The sequence below is a fragment of the Lonchura striata genome, chromosome 13 (assembly GCF_046129695.1).
Source record: "Lonchura striata isolate bLonStr1 chromosome 13, bLonStr1.mat, whole genome shotgun sequence".
Taxonomy (NCBI): Eukaryota; Metazoa; Chordata; class Aves; order Passeriformes; family Estrildidae; genus Lonchura; species Lonchura striata.
The window spans coordinates 2,632,136-2,651,655 of NC_134615.1; the positions used below are offsets into that span (position 1 = coordinate 2,632,136).

The 19,520-nt window shown below is 50.2% G+C and overlaps 1 protein-coding gene across 1 annotated transcript in view; it reads right to left on the minus strand.

Moving 5' to 3' along the window:
* Positions 1-19,520, minus strand: part of LOC110482787 (hydrocephalus-inducing protein) — a 69,166-nt gene that overhangs the window by 44,974 nt on the left and 4,672 nt on the right. The window contains exons 4-12 of the mRNA XM_077786248.1: positions 19,012-19,146; positions 17,370-17,569; positions 14,170-14,294; positions 12,691-12,895; positions 12,313-12,331; positions 5,772-5,992; positions 3,792-3,859; positions 1,407-1,639; positions 490-590 (exon numbers count right to left, since the gene is read on the minus strand). Of these exons, the coding sequence (XP_077642374.1) occupies positions 490-590; positions 1,407-1,639; positions 3,792-3,859; positions 5,772-5,992; positions 12,313-12,331; positions 12,691-12,895; positions 14,170-14,294; positions 17,370-17,569; positions 19,012-19,146 (1,307 nt within the window). The remainder of the gene's footprint in view (positions 1-489; positions 591-1,406; positions 1,640-3,791; positions 3,860-5,771; positions 5,993-12,312; positions 12,332-12,690; positions 12,896-14,169; positions 14,295-17,369; positions 17,570-19,011; positions 19,147-19,520) is intronic.

Below are 19,520 nucleotides of genomic sequence, written 5' to 3' on the forward strand. Positions count from 1 at the left end.
AAGCAGAGGAAGGAGGAAAACTAGAGCTGACCTGCCTCATCAAGGGCTGTTTTCCCCTCCTAAGACCTTGCCTTCACCACTCTTGCTGTGAGCCACTTCCCCCTGCCATGTCCCTCATTGACAGAACCAGACCCTGACTCTCAGCAGGCTGCTTGGTGTGTCCCAAACCAGTGCAGGGTGGTCACAACCAGCACAACTCCACCTCTTGCAGGAAGAAGGAGAGGAGGCCTCAGGAAATTTGCTCCAGCTCAAGCACCAAAACCCAGACCAATAAAATTTATCATTCCTGATCCCTTTAGAAAAGGGCCCAGGACCGTGCTGGGCAGTGAGCAGGGGTGCTTTTCAGCACAGGCTGATGTCCAAGCACCGCTGTTCTCATGTCCAGCTGGGCACAACAGGAGGTCATTAGACAGCACTTCTCCTTGGGAGCTCCAGCCAGCAAACCCCATGCAAGGCAGCGGCTGGGGGAGGCCAGGGAAGGGCTGGTACCTGGCTGTGATGACCAGTGATGCCACTCCCTCGCCAACACCCTCCAGGTCCACCAGCATTCTCCGACAGAATTCCATCACTGTGTTGGAACACAGGGTCACCTGGTGGAAGAGAAGAGCAGTGAATTCTTCCTTACAAAAGCTCATTACCCACGTGTGATATCCTCCAGCTCTTGTTTCATGGTAAGGAAAGGGCAGATTTTGCCTTTATTCTTCTGCTGGCCCATGTGTAGAGCACAGTCTCAGAGTAGCAAAAGTCTTCTGGCAAGACCAGATTTGTTAAACACACCTTGGTATCAGGGCATAGGTCAGCCAAATTAAAACATTAGACTAAAGCTCTATGGACCACTGTATTCAAATTAAGAGGCCAATTTTTCATCTGACTGCAATGACATAAATGCAGAGGAAATCTGACTTGAACAGAATGAGTTCAGCTCTACAGCAGGAAGCTGAGGGCAAAGTGGGGCCCAGCAGGTGCTGGGCAGTTCATGGCTGCATTTTTTTGTCTCCACTGGAGTTCCCTGCAGTGAGCACAAATCATTCTGCTCCCCAGGAGAAGGGAAATGAGACCGAGAAGCAAACTGCTTTTTACAATGACATTCCTCTAACAGCCACCTTCTGTCCTCATCCTCCCTCTGCCCACTTGCAGTCAAAGAAATCTCTCTCAAAAAGCACAAGAATGGCTTCAGTACTTGACCATATGGTATGTGATCTCAGCTTGTGATTTTGGAAACAACACGGTGCTCCTTGAGGAACATCCCAAGGAAGCCAGCCAGCAGAGGCCTTTCACCAGTGCAGATCTCTCACTCACACAGGGCTCCAAGTGCTCAAAGCTGGCACCAGAGCTAAAGCCCTCCCACACTCCAGGGAAGCATCAGCCCTGATGCTGAAGTGTCTGTGGCTGGGCTCTTCCCATACCTCGATATCCTGGTGTCCCTGGGGCAGGATGGTCCCTTGGCTGGGATTCATTGTAAACTCCTTTGGCTCCACATAAAAACGAATTCCCTCCCTCCAGGATGGGTCACTGTTGCTGTGTATCTGATCAAACACGTTCACAGCAGGCTGGGTGCCATCATCCAACACGCGGAGCTTGAATGTCACTGGCACCGAGGAGGTGTTAGTCAAGCGACAGCTCTGGGTGTAGGGAAAGCCTAGGAAAGGACACAAATATCCATTTAGGCACCAATTATGACATAACCCTTGGGGTGAATATCCCGGTAAGATGAAAGTGTGACTGGAGTTTAGCTCTTTATTGCCTGAACTACAGCTCACTGAGAAGCTGCAGGAAGAATTCATCATCACTTAATTGCCTTTGACACTGATTCCAAACTGCAGCCTTGAAAATGCCTACTCCTAGCCCTGCTGAATACTGCAAGCTTCTCTCTTTGTGATGGGGAAGAGCTCCCTCACCTGCCTCAAACCAGCACCAGTTATTTCTCAGTGATGGGTCTGCACCCAGACCGAGGATTTACTCTGAGAATTCAAGCTGTAAAATTCCCTGTTAAGGCTACCAACACTCCCACCCTTTTCAAGATCTATAAACAGTGAGTCGTCATTGAGAAGAGGCTACAGCAAAAGAAAGTGAGGATGCTGTCAGGAACTAGAACGTGATCCAAAGCACCCTAACGCAGTTCTCCTTTGCAGGACCCTTAAGGCAGCTCTTGGTTTGGGCCAAACAGACTGAGTACTTGACAGCTCAGAGCCCACTCAGCTGGGGGCAAACCCGAGCCTTGCTTTGAGATTAGCAATTAGGAACCATGGCCCACCTCACCCAACAAACGGGGACATCACACCCGTGCTGCTCACCGTGATTGCTGCCTGCAAGGGCTTACCCCACTTTAGCTCTGAGATTTGCTTTCTGTACTGGAAAGTCAGATCCAGCCAGGCATGGTGGGGATGTCCTGCAGAGCCTGGACAGCAGCTATGACCTGCTCTGCAGTGGACATCTGGCTGGGCTGGCCAGCCCTGTGGGGAGGAGGCTTCTCCCTGGGCCTGCTCACCCAGACTCATTGGAACACAGATGGGGAGAAACAACAACTGCAGGTACAGCCCAGAGCTTCTCTGTGCCCATCAACAGTGACCACTGCCAGCTCCAGCAATGACTCCAGCAGGGAGGCAAGGGAGGCACAAAAAGGACAAACATAGATGTCAAAACCTCAAATGAGACTGAGGTCACCACATGCAGACAACAGCCAGCAGTTAAAAAGAAGTAAAGATACAACAGCTGCCTTAGCTAAAGAGACTTTAGGAATTAAATCGGAACAAGCAGGATGAATCTCTTGTTTCAGAACCATATTTCTACCTGTTGCCTTTCTTGTTTCATTTATTCAAAAGGCAACTTAACAAGTTCCTCAGTGGTGATGCAGGGTGGAGAAGAAGCAGCTCAGGAAAGGCAATTAGTTTTCTTAAAAAGTTAATGAAAATCATTATTACGGGTTTAGGCTTCGTAGTGAAGAGGGGGGATAGGGGTCGTGGGGGGTTTTGGCTCTGGGGGTGGGCTTCTCCGTTCGGAGTTTTTGGGAGTTGTGGCGTGATGCCGTGGGCGGCTGTGAGGCCGGAGCCGAGGTTCGGCAGGGAGCGGAGCTTCCCTTCCTCCCGCTCGGGATCGAAGGTCGGCTGCTGCTGCTGCTGCGGGAGGTTGTGTGCTTGGCCCGGGACTGCCCTGGGCTGCGGCTCAGCGCTGGGATCCAGCCTGCCTGCCTTCCCCGCTCCTGCCTGCTGCTGCTGGGCAGTGCCCAGATTCCCTCTGCCCGTGAGTTTGCAAAAGGAGCATTTCCCATTTCCTTCCTTCCTTCCTGCCCTGCCAGTGCCGGCTGGGAGGGGATCACTGCCCTGCCAGAGCCTTCACCTCCTCCTGCTGTGATCATAATTACACCAGAGGGGAAAAACACTGTTTGACAGGTTGGAAACTTCTGCTTATTGTGGTGTTGTTTGTGCTGATATATTCTAGTAAAGAACTGCTATTCCTTTTCCCATGTTTTTGTCTGTGAGCCCTGTAATTTCAGAGGTATAATAATTTGGGGGGAGGGGGTCATCTTTCCATTCCAGGAGGATTCCCACCTTCTTTGGCAGACATCTGCCTTTTAAAGCAGGACAGAGACACCAGAAAATACTGACTTTCTATGCCTTGGTTCTATTAGATCTCACAATGGCAGAATGCTACCTGAGGCACCAGCCCTGGAGTTCACACCCTGAAGAGGCTGCTGTGGCAGAACAAGAGCGAGGGATGCTTTGGATGTTCAAGTGCTCCATTGTGGAACACACAGATCCCTCACGCTGTGTCCCAGCCCAGGGAACACTCACCAAAGGAGATGTCCCCGAAGCTGAGCTCATCGAGGTCGAAGTGTAAAGTTGGTCGAGTCACATTGCCCCTGCAATGGCGAGGACAGAGGAGGACATGGCTTGGTTAAAGGGAATTGCAAAGGTCCAGTGTTGTGGCTTGGGGGCATAAAACCTGGTGTCAGGGCACTGCGGGGCTCAAATCAACACACCACCATGTACTCGGCACAGGGCCCCTGTGGACAGGAGGCAGCTAAAGCCAAGTGGCCAGCAGCCAACAGCCACTGATGGGGCTTTGGGCTCAGGGCAGGCAGGAAAAGCCCCATGGTTGCTGGTGGCCCCATGAAGGACCCTGAACACACACCCAGACATTGCCCTGTGCCTCAGTTTCCCCATCTGTAAAGTGATGGACATAAAGGTGCCTCCACAAACTTCTGTAACCAGCCTTTCCAACCACAAGTTCCCTGCTTTGCTACTTCTGAGCTGGAACTGCTGCTCCCATGGAGGAGCTTTCTCAGGAGAGTTTGACCCATGCAATTATTACAGACAGTTTTGAGACAGGAATCCAGGGGAGCCCCAAACAGCCTCTGAAAAGAGCAGCAACAGTTCTACGCAGTGGACAGATGAATCCTAGAGGAAAGGAGCAGCTTGTCAGCAGTGCACCAGCTGGCACAGCCAAGAGCAATAGCTTCAACAACCAAACAAGGGTGTCCTGCATCTAGCACAGCACCTCACCTGTCCTTGACCTCAGCAGACAGACTCCAAAAGTCACCAACTGAAAATCAGCACTTGAAGCTGCACAACACTCACGAGTTTATTTCATGGCAGATGCCAATCAATGCCCACTCTGCCTTCTGGTTAAAAATCAAGGACCAGTGAACTGTGCCTCCTATTGTGTTCACAGGACTGCCACTGGCTCTGCTCTACACCTCTCAACAAGAGACACCTGCCCTTGCTCAAGGAGAAAGCTGCTTATGTAATAAAATCCCATGAGCAATCTGGGGGAGGGACAGAGGAGCATCAATTATTTGATGGTCAAAGGTTCCCTCTTGATTTCCAAAATAAAAAAGCATCACTTTTCCTCCAAAAACAAAGCTAGCATGATTGTTTATCTACTATAGGCAGACCTACTCACCACTTTTCTCTTGCTAAGTAGTAACTTTCTTGCTCTTTTTAATCCATCTCCCTTATTGGTATAATTGACTGCAGATTGCTTTAATTTCTTTACTGCCTTGACCCAGTGCCTCCCAAGAGCAGCAGCCCAGCTCCAAAGCTCCAGAGCAGCCAGCATCAACTCTCCTGGCTTACCCTACATGATCCTAGCAGCACATGGCTCAGGCTAGCAGGGACAAGCCCTCATGCTGCTGTGGTGCTGAGGACTGAGCTCTGCCTCCCCTCGTATCAGCCCTTCTCCCTTTTGCTGGGCCAGGATTATCTCTTGCCATGGCACCAGCCCATGGGATGACGCCCCTGTCCTTGGCACAGTTCCTGCTGCACAGTTCCCTGTCTCCCACATCAGCCCTTTCCTAGCTGTGGAAAGGAGCTACCAGGGCACTCTCTGCACAGGAGCTGGGAGCACGGCTTGTGCCCCACAGCATGGCTGTGAGAGGTGAGGTGAGGCTGCTGCTGCTGCCCATCTGGGATGGATTATTAACACAAGTTTTTACAAACACTGCTGCTGGTGCAGAATCACCCAGGCTGGCCCACCTCCAAAGCCCTGGGGGCCTTGCTGGCTGTTCAGGGGGACATCCCAGAGCAGCTACTGCCCAAAGCTGATCCATCCCACTGCCTGCCATGGCCCAAGGCAGAGGAAGATCCCTGCAGGGAAGAGTCATTCCAGCTCCTGGGTACCACACAGGACAGGAAGCATCCTCACACTAAGGTAACTCCAGGATCAGAGCAGAGATTAAGACCTCAGGAAACACCTTTTTTCTCTGCTCAGCCCCCAAATGAGGAAGGTGGGGGATGTCCCAGATGTGCCCACCAAGCTCCCACAGTCCTTACTTGATGGTCAGGATTGCAGGCACAGGAGATCCAGCCACACTGAACCGGACTTCTTCCTCAAACCTCCCCAGCACGGTGGCACTGAAGGAGATCTGAATAGTTTGGATCTCGCCTGGTGTAATGATGCCCTCCTCAGGTGCAAACTTGAAGAAGCCCACATTTGTAGTTGAAGGAATACAGGTGAAGGGAGCATTAATAGCTCCTTGGTTAATCAGCTTCACCTGCAGCAGCAAGAAAGCAAAATGGAAATATACATGGAATCTTGCCTTTTTGTGAGAGTTATTTTCTAATGATGCAATTAAGACCCAGAAATGGCAGAAGGTGCTATGTGCTGCTGAACGGCAGAAGTTAAAAGATACAACAGGACAAGCTCTGCCTTTGGGTTTTCATGCAAAGCCCTGGTAACTCCACATAACTGCAGTCACCCTGGGGTTATCCCATGGACACAGAGCAGTCACCTCTGGTCAGCACCACCAAGCTCATTCAGACCTGGCCCTGACAGCAACATGGGGTGACTGCAGCTGCGTAGTGAATTACCACAGAGCTGCTGCTGCCCCAGCGAGCACAGCTCCAACAGTACCATCTACTCATTCACCTTTTCTCACACCATGAAAACAATACATTGATTAGGAGGCATCAGTGTCTAAATATATAGACAGCACCACCTTTTGGTAAGAAAAATCTGTGTGTCTTTGCCTTCCCCAGCCAGGCTTTTGAAAGTGTCTGGCATGAGGCAGTGCTTCATTTTCTACCTCTTTCAGTTGCTCTCTCATGATTTTTTTGTAAACTTGATACCATTGTCAGGGGAGGAAAATAGGTAGAAAAATCCTTTGCTTTATTCCCAAGAACACGTTTCTCTTTCTAGAGTCAGAAATACACTAAGGCCAAAGCGTGGTGAGGGATTGGTCAGCAAGGGGAAGAATTCCCAAGCCCTTTGCAAGGGCCAGCACTGAGCCAGGAGGCTGGATGGCTTTCCTGTGGCTTCCAGGAATGAGCAGCAGACACTTGACTGGAAGCTGTTTGCAGTGGACTGGAGTCCAAACGCAGCCAGTTTGTTCCAGCTGCTTCTCAACAGCCCAGTACAAAGGTGCCTTGTGTCAGGCACTGCCACAAAAGCCTCTGAAGGTGCAGCTGTCTGACCCGCTGTTGCTCTCATGTGCCAAGGGGTTGTTTTGCAGGAAGCCTCCCAGCTGATCCCTAAGGAAGGCTGCCCAAAAGCAGGGACTGGGGCTTCATGAACAACAGACACACCTTTCTGACCCCTCCAGATTTGACCAGTACATCAAATATTCCCTGCTCAAAACTGCCCAGGTTGGCAGGAATTCCACAGCTCCACCAGCCTTGCTGCTGCCTCAGGAGCCATCAGGATCCATCCCAAGCCCTGCTGCTCACCTCACAGATGTGGGGGTTGTTGACAAGAATGTTCCCAAGGTTCACTGAAGGACAACTGAGTTCAACCAAGGGTCCTTGGCCTTCCCCTCTGAGGTGCAGGGGCAGCCTGCTCTCACGGCCTGGGGAGAGATGTCCATTTCAGTACAATAATTCCCTCTGTTACACTGCATTTTCCAGGCTGCCTCAGTGCTAGTCCCCGACTCTGAGCTGGATGCAACCAGCTCCTGATGCTGCAGGAGAAAATATGGACCCTTCTCTTCCCTCAGGAGATATCCCTTGGGGCTGACTTGCAATTTCTAACCCGTTCCTTGGGCTGGTTTTTAATTTTAGCCACCAGTCTGCTGCGTTAAAAACGTTTCTGAAGTCCTGTAGTCATAGGCCAAGGTGTAATGGGTATAAATTGAAAGAAAGGAAATTTAGGTTAGATATTAGGAAGAAATTTTTTACTGTGTGGGTGGTGAGACACTGAAGCATATTGCCCAGGAGTGTTGTGGAGGTTCCAGCCCCGAAAGTGTTCAGAGCCAGGCTGGATGGGGCTTGGAGTGACCTGGTTTAGGGGGAGGTGTCCCTGCCTATGGCAGGGCCCTTGGGACTAGATGACCTTTAAGGTCCCTTCCATCCTTACCATACTGTGATTCTGTGGTTTCCTTCCCATGCACTTAGAGGAGCTCAGAAATCCATTCAGTGCAGGCACAAAGCTCATCAAGAGTTTGGCAATTACCAAACTACCTGGCCCAGTGGCACACAACTTTGTTGCCAAAATCCTCAACTTCTGGCACTCAGCATTGTGTTCTACTTCCACAGACTGAGCTGCAAGGTGACAATTCCCACACAGGGACAGAAGCAGGTGCTGGCCAAGGGTGCTCCTTCTACAAACACCCTGGGCTCAGTGGGGCTCAGCCACTCTGGTCTGGTGGTGTCTGGGCAGTGGGAGCGATCCAGGGTCAGGGAGCCCATTTCTAACTCAGCTCCTACCACCTGATGATGGAGCCATGGCAAATGGACCCATCCTGGAGGTCAGTGGCCTAGAGGGGCTCAGTGCCTGTTCACTAAAGCTGTTGTGCTCTGCAGCTCTTTGGCCTTTGAGGGAATGCTGGCAAAGCCATGGCAGGAAAACCTCTCCCTGCACTGCCTGGGTTGTTCTGGGATCAGTAACCCAGACACAGGATTCTGAGCCCTGGCCTTGCACAGGAGACTCCCTGGAAGCTGCAGGGCCAGTGGGGATGTGCCAGCACTGCCCTGCTGACCAGGGACTCTTCCCAGCAGTTACAGGGGAGCCCAGTGGGCTCAGGCTTGCACCGTGGCTTCACTGTGGCTGAGAGCAGCAGGGGAAAGGAGCTGTACCTGAGATGTTGCAGTAAGCCATAATTTGGTATTCCAGTGCCTCTAAGGGTTTGAAGGTCACCTTGATTTCAGCCCAACTATATGGCTGAATTTCTCCCTCCTAGAACAGAAAAGGGACAGCAAAACACTTATCTTCAAACTTCACATTTCTTGTTTTCAACCACAGTCCTGTAAGCCTTTATTTAGAGCATCAGCGATGAGTGAACAACACAAGGAAGCACTCCAAACCCAGCTCAGCACACCGCTGGAAGCTCTCAGTGCTCAGCTGATCAGCTCCCACTCTCCACAATATTCCTACTGCTCTGACACAAGCTCTTGGTCACATCATGCTGCTGTCACCTACAGTGGGATGGATGCAACTGCCACTGTGCACTGGTGGCTCTTGGCCTTAGATGGCCATAGGAGGCCAACAGAGGCCATAGGAGTAACCAAGAAGAGAACGTGATCCCCTTCCTTGGAAATAAAAATATTAGTTTAACCTGTTTTGAAAGAATGCAGAGGTTGGGCTTATTCTGGGGTTTACTCCAAAATGAGAAGGGATTTTGCACTGTGCAGACACCAGGCATTCATCATCTCTCACAATGCCAGTACTCAGACTCAGGGCTCGGGTTGGTGGGAGGACGTGGCAGTTTGCTTGCACAAACAGAAAAGGAAAAGGTTTTCTGTCCCTGTGTGCAAGAGAACTCTAAAGGCCCATTTCAACCTTCCACCCTTGTGTCCATGCTCTCAGATGACACTGGAAGGGACACTCAGAAATAGTGCACGACATGGGGATGGGGATTGGCATTTCTAGAATTAACCTTGGGCTGAATTTGGCCTCCAGCGAACCATTGCAAGCTTGAGGTCAGTATGTGAACTGGCAGAGCTGCAACAGCCTCTGCTGAGCCCCACGCACCACGTGTCGGGGGAGCCCCTGCCTACAAGAACTGCTCCCTGTGGACACTGCAATGACAGCACAGAGCGCCCTTGAGCTCGAGCCCTGGCAGCAGAGCTCGGCTCTGCCAGGCTCCCAGCCCTGCCTTGAGCCTGCAGGGCAGAAATGCTTCCAGCAGGGAGCTCTGCAGCCGCACCAGAAACTTGATGTCCTCCTTCTCAGCACACCCAGCCAGCTGAGGATCTACTGAGGGGCCAGGGATAGGGTGGGTGGGAGAAAGAAGAGGAAAACGGGGAGGAGGAAGAGGAGGAAAAATGAGGTTCTCAGCTATCACTTACCAATGGCTCAATGCAAAAAATGGCACTGGAGAACAGCATGGGGTCTTCTTGTATCTTTGCCATCTCCTCTTGGACCACATTCCTCATGAGGGAAGTATGATCTTTACAAGAGCCCTTCTCCATTTTTCTCTCCTCCATGAAGTTTTCCAGGCACACCGCTTTTCGGCGCCTGAGCAAGTACTGCCTGCAGCCACAGGGAGAGAAAAGGCCAGCAGATCATTTAATAAGCCACATATTTGCAGAGAAAAGTGTGAGTGCAGGAGAGAAAGCACTTGGGGAGGAGCAGCAGCAGCTCCCCAGCAAGGGCTGACCCCAAGCCATGGGGGTCCCACATGGATCAGAGGAGAACTTGCTGTTCACTGGCACAGCAGGTCGTTTTACTCCACACTTTCAAGCTCAGGAGAGGTTTCCAAAGCCAGCATCCTTCAAGAGAACCTCCTGGCTCAAAGGCTCTGCCACAGCTGAGGGAGAATCCAGCAGCCACCTCAGTTAGCTTTTCCTACCACTGAGCTGCCTGGGGGAGGCAGATAATAATCATGGAGCAGGACTTCCCTCAGAAGGGGAGGTGAAGCTGGGCTGCAGCTACATGTTACCAGCATCACTCTTCCTTTCTGCCATTTTGGACCTGCCCTATTCCCTACTCTGCTTTCACAAGAGCATCCCAGAGCACTTCCAAAGGAAATGGATGAATTCAGGCACCTCATCCCTTCAGTGACAGTCAAGGTTTTAGATGCAATATGCATGAAAACAGAGGCTCTGAAAGGGGAAGGGACTTTGTTGTGCAGGAGGAAACAGCAAACTCCTGGAGAGGCCTTTTCATGATCCAGAGCTGTTTGGGTCCCATCCCAGTGCATGCTAGTAGAATGTCCTGAGAGGGAAAGGGTCCTGCACTATCTCCTCTCATAAAAAGTCCTCTCTGCTCTGAGATCTCAAAAGCTTCTCTGACAGCAGGACAGTGGCCCTGGAGCTAAAACCATCCCTAAGACCAGAAGTAAGGAAGAACAAAATGTCCTGGTGGCACTCTAGGACACAAACTGGCATGAAAACACATGTAATTGGAACAAACCCCACAGAACCAAAGCCAAGTTGAAGTTTACTCTGGGTAAACATAGTTGCTTCTGAGGGGAGAGTGGCTCACCTGGGGTCCAGGCTGAGGCAGGCAAGTGGGAAAAACATGAAAATAACAGCCCAGGGAAGTAGCCAGAGAAGGATTTTCTTTTAACATGCAGAGCTTGTATGGAAATCAGACACTAAGGAGATAGAGAAGGAGGAAAGGAGATCGAGAACAGAGGAAAACCAAGAAGCCCAGGGCACCAAAGGACCCTCTCGCCAGCCATTCAAGCAGGCGAGGGTCAATCTCCTGGTCCATTGCAGGCAACGTGAAATAGCTCCGGGGAGTGCGAGCAACCTGGCCCGCAGCAACCAGGGGCTTGCCACGGCAGTTTTGGCACAGCAGTTTTGGCACAGCGATTTTTCAGCTTTGGCGTGGCTGAGCAGAAAGAGTGCAGCCACCCACCCTCCTTGTGTAGTGGGTTGTGTCTTTTAGCTGGTTTTGAGGTGCTTGCCTTTTTTTTCCCCCTTTTTTCTTTCTTCTTCCTGCCTTTTTTTTTTTTTCTCCAGAAATGGCTTACAAACGATGGAAAGTCATTGCTGCTGCTGCTGCTGCCAGCAGGAATGTACTAACTCAAACTGAACCCCCCAAGAAGGACGCAGCTGTCCAGGCCCCTGGCTGCAGGGAGCGTCTGAGCCTGGTACTGATATCAGAGAACAGCGTGAAAGACACCTGTGTGTGGTGTCAGCAGGAGAATGATCTGCTCTGTCCAGTGGCAGAACTTAAGAAGTGGAAAGGCTGAGGAGCATCAGGGAGAGCGAAACAGAAATAAACTGGTGGAGTTACACCTGTCCAATCCTGAGAGAAGCTCAGCAGAAGTCCTGCCCTTCTTGTGATCAGGCAAGAGGAGACCTAAGAGAAAGTGGGGAATGGAAATGGGTCTCTACTGGGGAGGTAAAAAAATTCTGTCCTGATGCCCATCACCTACCCAGGTGCCCTGAGAGAATAGGTATGAGGCCCTGGCTCTTGAGTGTCTGGCAGATGACACTAAAGAAAAAATTCTGTCTGGAGAGTCTCCCAGTTGCACTTGTCTGTCAGACACATCACAGCCTCAAGTATTAAGAAGAAGGGTAGTGGTAGTAGGTGACTCCCTTCTAAGGGGAGCTGAGGGCCCTGCAGATCGACTGGATCCATTCCACAGGGCAGTGTGCTGCCTCCCTGGGGTCCAGGTACTGGATATCACCAGGAGATTCCCTAATGACTAAATGAACTTCATCTGTTCACCATACAGTGACCGTGAAAGAATAGAGTTCTCAATATTCAGCGAAATAAGGACAGGCATCAACAAAACTTCCACTCTGGACTTCTGGAGGGCAGATTCAGCCTGTTCAAGAGATGGATTTGGAGAGTACCTTGGGAAACAGCCCTTAAAAACAAAGGGGTCCAGGAAGGATGGATGGACTTCAAGAAAGAAGTCTTGAAGGCACAGGAACAAACTGTCCCTGTGTGCTGAAAGATGAGCTGATGGGGAAGACAACCAGCCTGGATGGGCATGGAGCTTCTAAGGGAACAAAAGAGGGTGCATCACCTTTGGAAAGAGGGGCTGGCAACTCAGGAAGTGTTTAAGGATATTGCTGTGTCATGTAGGAAGAAGATTAGAGAGGCAAAAGCCCAATTAGAACCTGAGGAAATCCAGTCATTGCAATCAACCTTTCCTTCCCAAAATGCCATCCTTGGCTGGAGTATAAATGGAACTGGAATGCTCAGTGCTGAGCTCCTGAAGCCCAGGGACACACACCCTAGGGCCAGGGATGGTTTACTTGGCCTAAACCATTCAAAAACACCAACACCCCCCTGCGGCCACACGCCAGTTTCAGTCTTGGGCCATGTCTCTCACTGAAATGCATCTTTCAAACCAACCTCCTCTTCTCTTCATTCTCGTATTCCTCAGTAGGCAAAGTCTTCCACTGGAAGTGGGCTGTGATGTTACTCCTGTTTTCAATGAACACGGTTGTGTGGTTTGACATGCCAATGAAAGTCTTGCCAACGTCCATGGAATTTGTGTTCAATCCAATCTTGAGATCTACAGCTTGTCCATGGAGGTTTGTCTGGATATTTTCTTCACCTGGAACAAAGCAAAGGAGTCTTTGCTCAGCTTCCTGGCTGACAGAAACACAAGGAACAGAGCAAACCACAGGTCGCAGAAGAAGGTGTCACAGTTTTTAGCTGAATGAGCAGTTCTGTGGATCAGTACGTTTAGCACATCCTGACAGCTCTGGGTGTACAGAGTGAGGATGTCCTGGGCACCTCCTTAAACTCTTTATTTCTCAGTGTGTTTGTAGAGATTTGGCCCCTAGGTGACAGTATGTACAGTGAGGTTGGTCCATGTGCTCCAGTGACCCACTCAGATCACCAGGATTTCTGCATCAAAGTCCTTCAGGTGATGCTGAGGAGCCCTGTTCAGTCCTGGCCTGCCCAGGGTCTCCCCTGAGCATCCCATGAGACTCATGTCTCTCCTGATCCCTTGGATCCCTTGTTGCTGACCAGCAAATACACCTGGGGGCATGTAGGCAGGAAAAGGAGGCCCAGAGGAACAAATGAAGTGACAGCCCACAGCAGGAGGGGACACAGGTGAGGAAACACAAGCAGCCCAGCTCTGTAATATGACAAACCACTACAAAATGAACACCATGAAAATCATCATCATCTCCCTGTCCAAACCCACAGCCACATCAGTCTTGAAATATTTTATATTGTTCTGATCTCAAAAACCAAGCTGGAGCATTGCAAATTAAATAAAAAAGGGACAAGGGAAAGATTAGTAAGTACAGAGCAGCTTCTGTATGATCACTGAATGGGATTCCTCAGTCTAGAAATCAAATGGGAGATAGATGTGAGAGGTTTGCAACAGCATGAATGGCCTAGGAAATGGAGATGAGGAAAAATCTGTCTTGATTTGTCACCAATCAGGAACTTGAGGGCCTGAAAATGTTATTAGGCAAAAACTACATATATGTGTAGAGGGTGACAAGAAAAAGGGTCTGTGACATGCCAGTGGAGAAGCACCATATGGGACAGAGGTGTGCAAGCAACACATTGTATGGGAGAGAGTCTGATGGAAACCTCACACCTCACATTGCCCAGGAATAAAAACTTCACCCAGGCATAACCACATGACAGGGGAGAATTAGGGATCCTCCTTCTTCCACTCAGCAACTCCCAAAAACCCCTGTTAGAGGGGATCCACTTTATCAACTCCCTAAACACCAAGGAGTTCTCAGTTTTCTCTGGGGCAAAGCTGAACAGGGGAGGGACCTCTAGAGGGAATGGAGGGGGATGGGACAAGAGGGAGTGATGGTGCAGAACTGTCCCATGCCCCGTGCAGGGCCCAGCACTCACCTGTGTTGCAGCACACTACCAGGGACCCGGAATGGTCGCCAGTCTTCAGCGGGTGAAATCTCACTGTCACCTGCATGCTGTCACCAGCGCCCAGAATTCCTGTGGTTGGAACCACGGAGAAAGGACTGCAACACAGAAAGAGGGATCAGGACTGGGGGCACACCTGGGGATGAGATTCCTTCTGCAGTGCAGCTCACTTCAGCTCACTTGGGCAAGCAGGGAGAAAACCAACCACAGTCAGCAGAAAACAGACAGAAAAGACTGAATCAGAAACAGCCACTGACCCACCTCTAAGAAGATCCAGCCCTCACAAGATCCTGTGGGATAAAATTACTTAATGTCCCCCATACTCAGCCCTCTGCAATGAGACTCAAGGGTCCGACTGCCAGCAATCCCATCATGGTTTGTGAAAAGCACAGAGAGGGTTCAGAACTATCTGCATGCACAACTTGACACTGACTGCCTCAGGAATTTCTCTTTACCTGCTGCCTATAAACCTCATCTCAAGAGATGCAAATGTTAGGGCCCTACCTGTCCTCTGAGATTACAGCCTAGGAATCAGACAGGGAGAGGGAACTTCTCCTTGAAGACCAAGGAATAATTACTGCTCAATTTGCAGTGTGGTTCTTTGGTTTATTTTACCTTGAAAATGTGCTGATTTAGCCTAAAAAGGGCACATTTTATCAGCATTTCTATGAAAGCTGTGCTAAGAAAAGGAGCAATCAAAGCTCTGAAAGAGTGCAAATGCAGATTAGAGCAACACAGTGACATGGAAACCCAAAAGGAGGATGCCATTTGCAGACTGAAGGATCTAATCCCAGCTAAATGAATCACCATTAGCAGCAGCACATCAAGGAAGTGGAACAGGAAGTTTTGGTGTATTTACCAGCAATGCAGTCTGGCACTCTGGGTTGTCATGCATGCTGGTAACTGTTTGCTTGGCCCAGCAAAGAAACTCTGTGCTATGTGTTGGTGCACTTTGGATTTAACAGGAGCAATTAGGATTGGTCACCAGGTAAACAGCTCTTGCCTGACAAACACAGGACTCCATGCTTTGATGCTCAGGGAGAGCTCAGGGGAAATGTGCTTCTGCCCAGCAGCTGCTGCGCATTATGCTCTTCTACAGTCCCACTCATGAAACAAAAGTTCCTGGCCTTGGGGCTTTGCTGGTGGCCAATCTGTCACTTAAAATGTGTGTTCTGGGGAGTTGGGTGATGAATGCATCACACACAAAACCAGAGAGAACATCTGGCAAACTGAACTTCATGTCAGTAGTGACAGCTGATGAACTTTGCTTCAGGTTCTGCTCATTAAGTATCTATTGCTGCAATGATGGGCCTGACCTATTCCCATTACCACTAGTGAGAACATCACTACTGGCTGATGGGGAAGCCTTGGGCCAGCAATGTTTATGTGCTGGATGTGAGACTTTGGAGGGAAGGGAGGAAAGACAAGGCCCCACCGTCCCCAAAGCCAGGCCAGTGTACGTGCTCCTGCATCTGCCCCAGGGGTGATGCCAGGACCGCTGCAGGTCTCTGCTGGGGCTTGGGGCGATCAGTGCCTGGTGTGGGCAAGGCACGGGATTTTTTCCTATTCTTTTGCCAGGAATTTCACCAGAACAGAGAAGCTGCCAGTTAAGGGAATCCCTGGCCACACTCCAGCACTACATTCCATTCCATTCCATGCCATTCCCTTCCCACTGCTGCCACATGTTACATGCTCGTGCCCTCAGATGGCAGGATGGGAATAACACTCCGAGGGGTGACTTCAGGGGTTGCCTGAGAAAGAAGGTGTCTTCTTATTTTCAAATTATCAGGAGAAGAGTATCCAGCCAAGTTCAGGATTCAGTTTCAGGACTGAAAAACTGAGTGCAAATCAGCCTCTGCATCTCCTACATCCCACCCTGGGCTGTACCCAGCAGACTCCTCTGTAACTGCTGTAGCAGTCATCTCTCACACAGACATGGCTCCCCAAGACCCAAGGACACAAGCTCTACAGCTAAACTTAACTTCTCTGAATTTCAGCCAACATCATTAAGCTGTTCCCCGAGCCCACAGATAGAAGAGCTGTGAAGAAGACATCCCTGACACTGTAATAACCAAATGAAAACCACTGCCAAGAGATGGGGCTGGTAGGCTCAATTTTGGCCTTTTATCTGTAAATTGTGAGCTTTCCCTTAAGACAGTTCTCATCCTGTTAGATCTGCCCTTTCAATGAATCGCTGCTGTACCCAAAAGGCAGAAAAAGATAAGGTATGGAGGGGGTTTTAACAGGTTGCTTTCTTCTGCCTTTTAACTAGGTCCATTTGTATCTTTGTTTCCTTGTACAGCATCTAAAGACAGGTCCAGATCTCCCAATGGCACCTTGCAATCCCCAGACACTGCTCTTGCTTTGAGCAGTGTGTCTGCTCAGATGATTTCCAGAGGTCCCCTCCAGCAAGTTATTCTATACTTTTAACTTCTAAATCAGCTCAACTGCTTTTCACATATTCCCCAAATATCTCTTATTTCCTAGACACCTGTGCATGTAGCTATGAGCATGTGGTATATTGATAGGCATTAGAGGAGCTCGACCTTCATGGAAGCTCCCAATGAAGAATGCATGATCTTCTGGCAAACATTTAACACAAAACAAAAAAGAAAAAACAGCAGAAACAGAGGAACTTCAGAATATTTAAAAATAAATCTCAGTGAAAGGGGGCTCAACCATATTCAGAGATTTAAATCATCTGTTTGAAATTTTAAACTGGCTTTCAAAGGTTTATCATGGAACAGAAGAGGTGACTGATGTCCTCAGCTGACAAGGGAAATCAGATCAGCTTTAAGTAACAGGAATGCACCAGATGCCTGCAGCACAGCTCAAGCTGGGCATCTGATGCAGGGACCACTGGAAAGCCACGTGCCTGTGGCCTCCCAGAGAACGGGTCTATTTGGCTGACAGTGGTGAGTAAGCATTTCAGAAGCTGCTTGCGCTCAGGTGGGTGCAAGCCAGCTACTAACATGTTCCAGCACCCTGGAGGAAATCTGGGGCAGAGAAAGCTCAAAGGCTGCATCTTGCTAAGAACACTGAAAGCAAGAGCAGATGCCATTCATCCTGCCCATTTCCAGCCAGGCTGCAGGGCAGCAGCTGCGATGCTCTGGTTCCTTTTGTTGCTCTTTCCCAGCCCTGTTATCATCCAAAGGTGTTTTGGACTGCCTCACCTCTGGGTGCTCAGCTGGTAACGAGCTGCCTGGTTGCTGACATTGCGAACCAGCAGAGTCTTCTGGCTGCTGTACTTGACCGGACACACCGGGAAGTCCAGCTGGTCAGGGAAGTCCAAGATAGCTCGGGCACCAACTGCCCGAATTGGCACAACTATCCTTTCCCTTGCACTGCTGCAGACAAGCTCGTGGAAATAATCCTGCAGGAAAAGAAACTAGCTCAGCACAGGATATTTAGTGCCATCCCCGTGGCAGAAGAAAAACCATTTCCTGTAACTCATCAATGGCATCCATTTACCTATCCCACCCTAAAATGAACACTAAGTCCTACTAATACGTCACATTTTAAAGGCACCAGTGCACTTTGCAAAACTGATCTCTGTGGCATTAAGCTCTTGTGTCACTTGGATCATACAGAGAACTACCCTAGGCCACCATAATTTTTACTCTAAATTTTAATAATGTTAAATAATTCGTAAGTCCCTTCTAAGGAACATGGAGCTAGGGAACACAGGACATTCCTCTTTAGGTTTCTAGATTCCTGCTGTCTGAGAACAGGACGAAGTGTTAAACTGACTCTAAGCAGCAAAAGGAAGATGAGAAAACAGCTGCACCCAAAGAGCTCCTGCACCCAAAGAGCTCCTGCACCTCTGACCTGGTGTAGAAACATTAGTTGGCTCAGAACTCCCTTCTAACTTTGCCTCTCCAACCAAGTCAGGAGAAGAACAGTGCTAAGGGGTTGAAGGATGCTGTTGGAAAGAGCCTCTCTTTGTTTCCCTGCAAGGCTTCCTCCCTTCCATGCCATGTCCTAAACCCTTCTGTATGAACAAGCCTCTGGATCACAGCACTGACATCAGACTTGCCAGGGCCCCAGCACTGGTGTTCAAACATCCTCATAAAAGCAGGTTTGGCAGGGAATGGGTGCCAGTTGACAGAGCCACCACAGTGACAGGCATGAAGACAGAGCCACAGCAGCGTCACTGCCACAGGCTCTGGGCTCATGGGTCTGCCTGCAGGTTGTACCTGCCCTACACGAGCTCTTTCAGGCAGGTGTCCAGAGGTGTCCAAGTCCCCTGCAGCTCACCAACCTCCTGCTGGCTAAGGGCACCTAGAGCCCAGTGTGCCTGTGCCAGGCCGGGCTCACAGGCCCAGCACATCCTCTGCCCTGGCCCTGCAGCTGTATCATGGTCAGCTGTGCTCTGGGACAGCACAGCTGCAAGGCTGGAGAACAGAGGGTGTGAAAAAGCATCATCTTTGCTCCAGCCCCGGGTGAGGCAGAGAAGCTGCTGCCAGTCAGGAAGGAGGAAAGCTCTCTGACCTCTTAATTCCTCTAGTATTTTCCATAATAATTAAGCTCTTTTCACTGTACCTAGAAATGACTGAACATCTGTCAACACCCCTTTGTCATTTTCATACTGTTCCCTGTGCACCTTCCCTTGGGAATGCTCAGGAATGTGCAGGGAGGGGAAGCAGAGCCTGTCAGGCCTGGATGCAGTGCCTGACAGCACATGCCAAGGTGTGACTGGCAGCAAGCTGCCTGCCCATGTCCTGGAGCCGAGCTCACAGCATGGAACGGGATATACCCAGGGTGCAGGGAACAATGGCTTTGGAGATAATTCTGTTTTGGCTCCTCCAGTCTCACCTTGTTCTCGTCAGGGGTGAAGCGGATGCGCACATGGGCAGGCACACCCGGCGTCACAACACGGTACACGTTGTTGGAGCACATGAGCTGGAAATAAGGTGAGCTCTCCATGTAGATCTTCACCAGCTGAGGAAACTGCAGGAAAGATATGAAACGATGATTTTGCCACTTGTGGAAACAGGATGAGACAAGACCTGTCCGTGCCCTTGTGACATCCCTCCTTGACTCCTTTTCCAAAGCACTTTCAGCTGTGGAGGTACAGGCACGTAATTCACAGGGGTGAACTTGAGTCCTTTCTGTCTGGGTCCAGCATTTTGGCCAGGGGCAGTAGGGCAATGCCTGGTGGGAAGGAAGGGCCAAGCAGGTCAGCACTAGGATGGAGACACAGCACCTGAACCAAGTCATCTGCATATTCAACAAGATCAAAAAACCTGCTGGCTTCTGCCAGCACACAGCCATGCAGTCATGTTCCAGAGGGGGAAGGTGCTGCCTGAAAGTAAAACAGCACA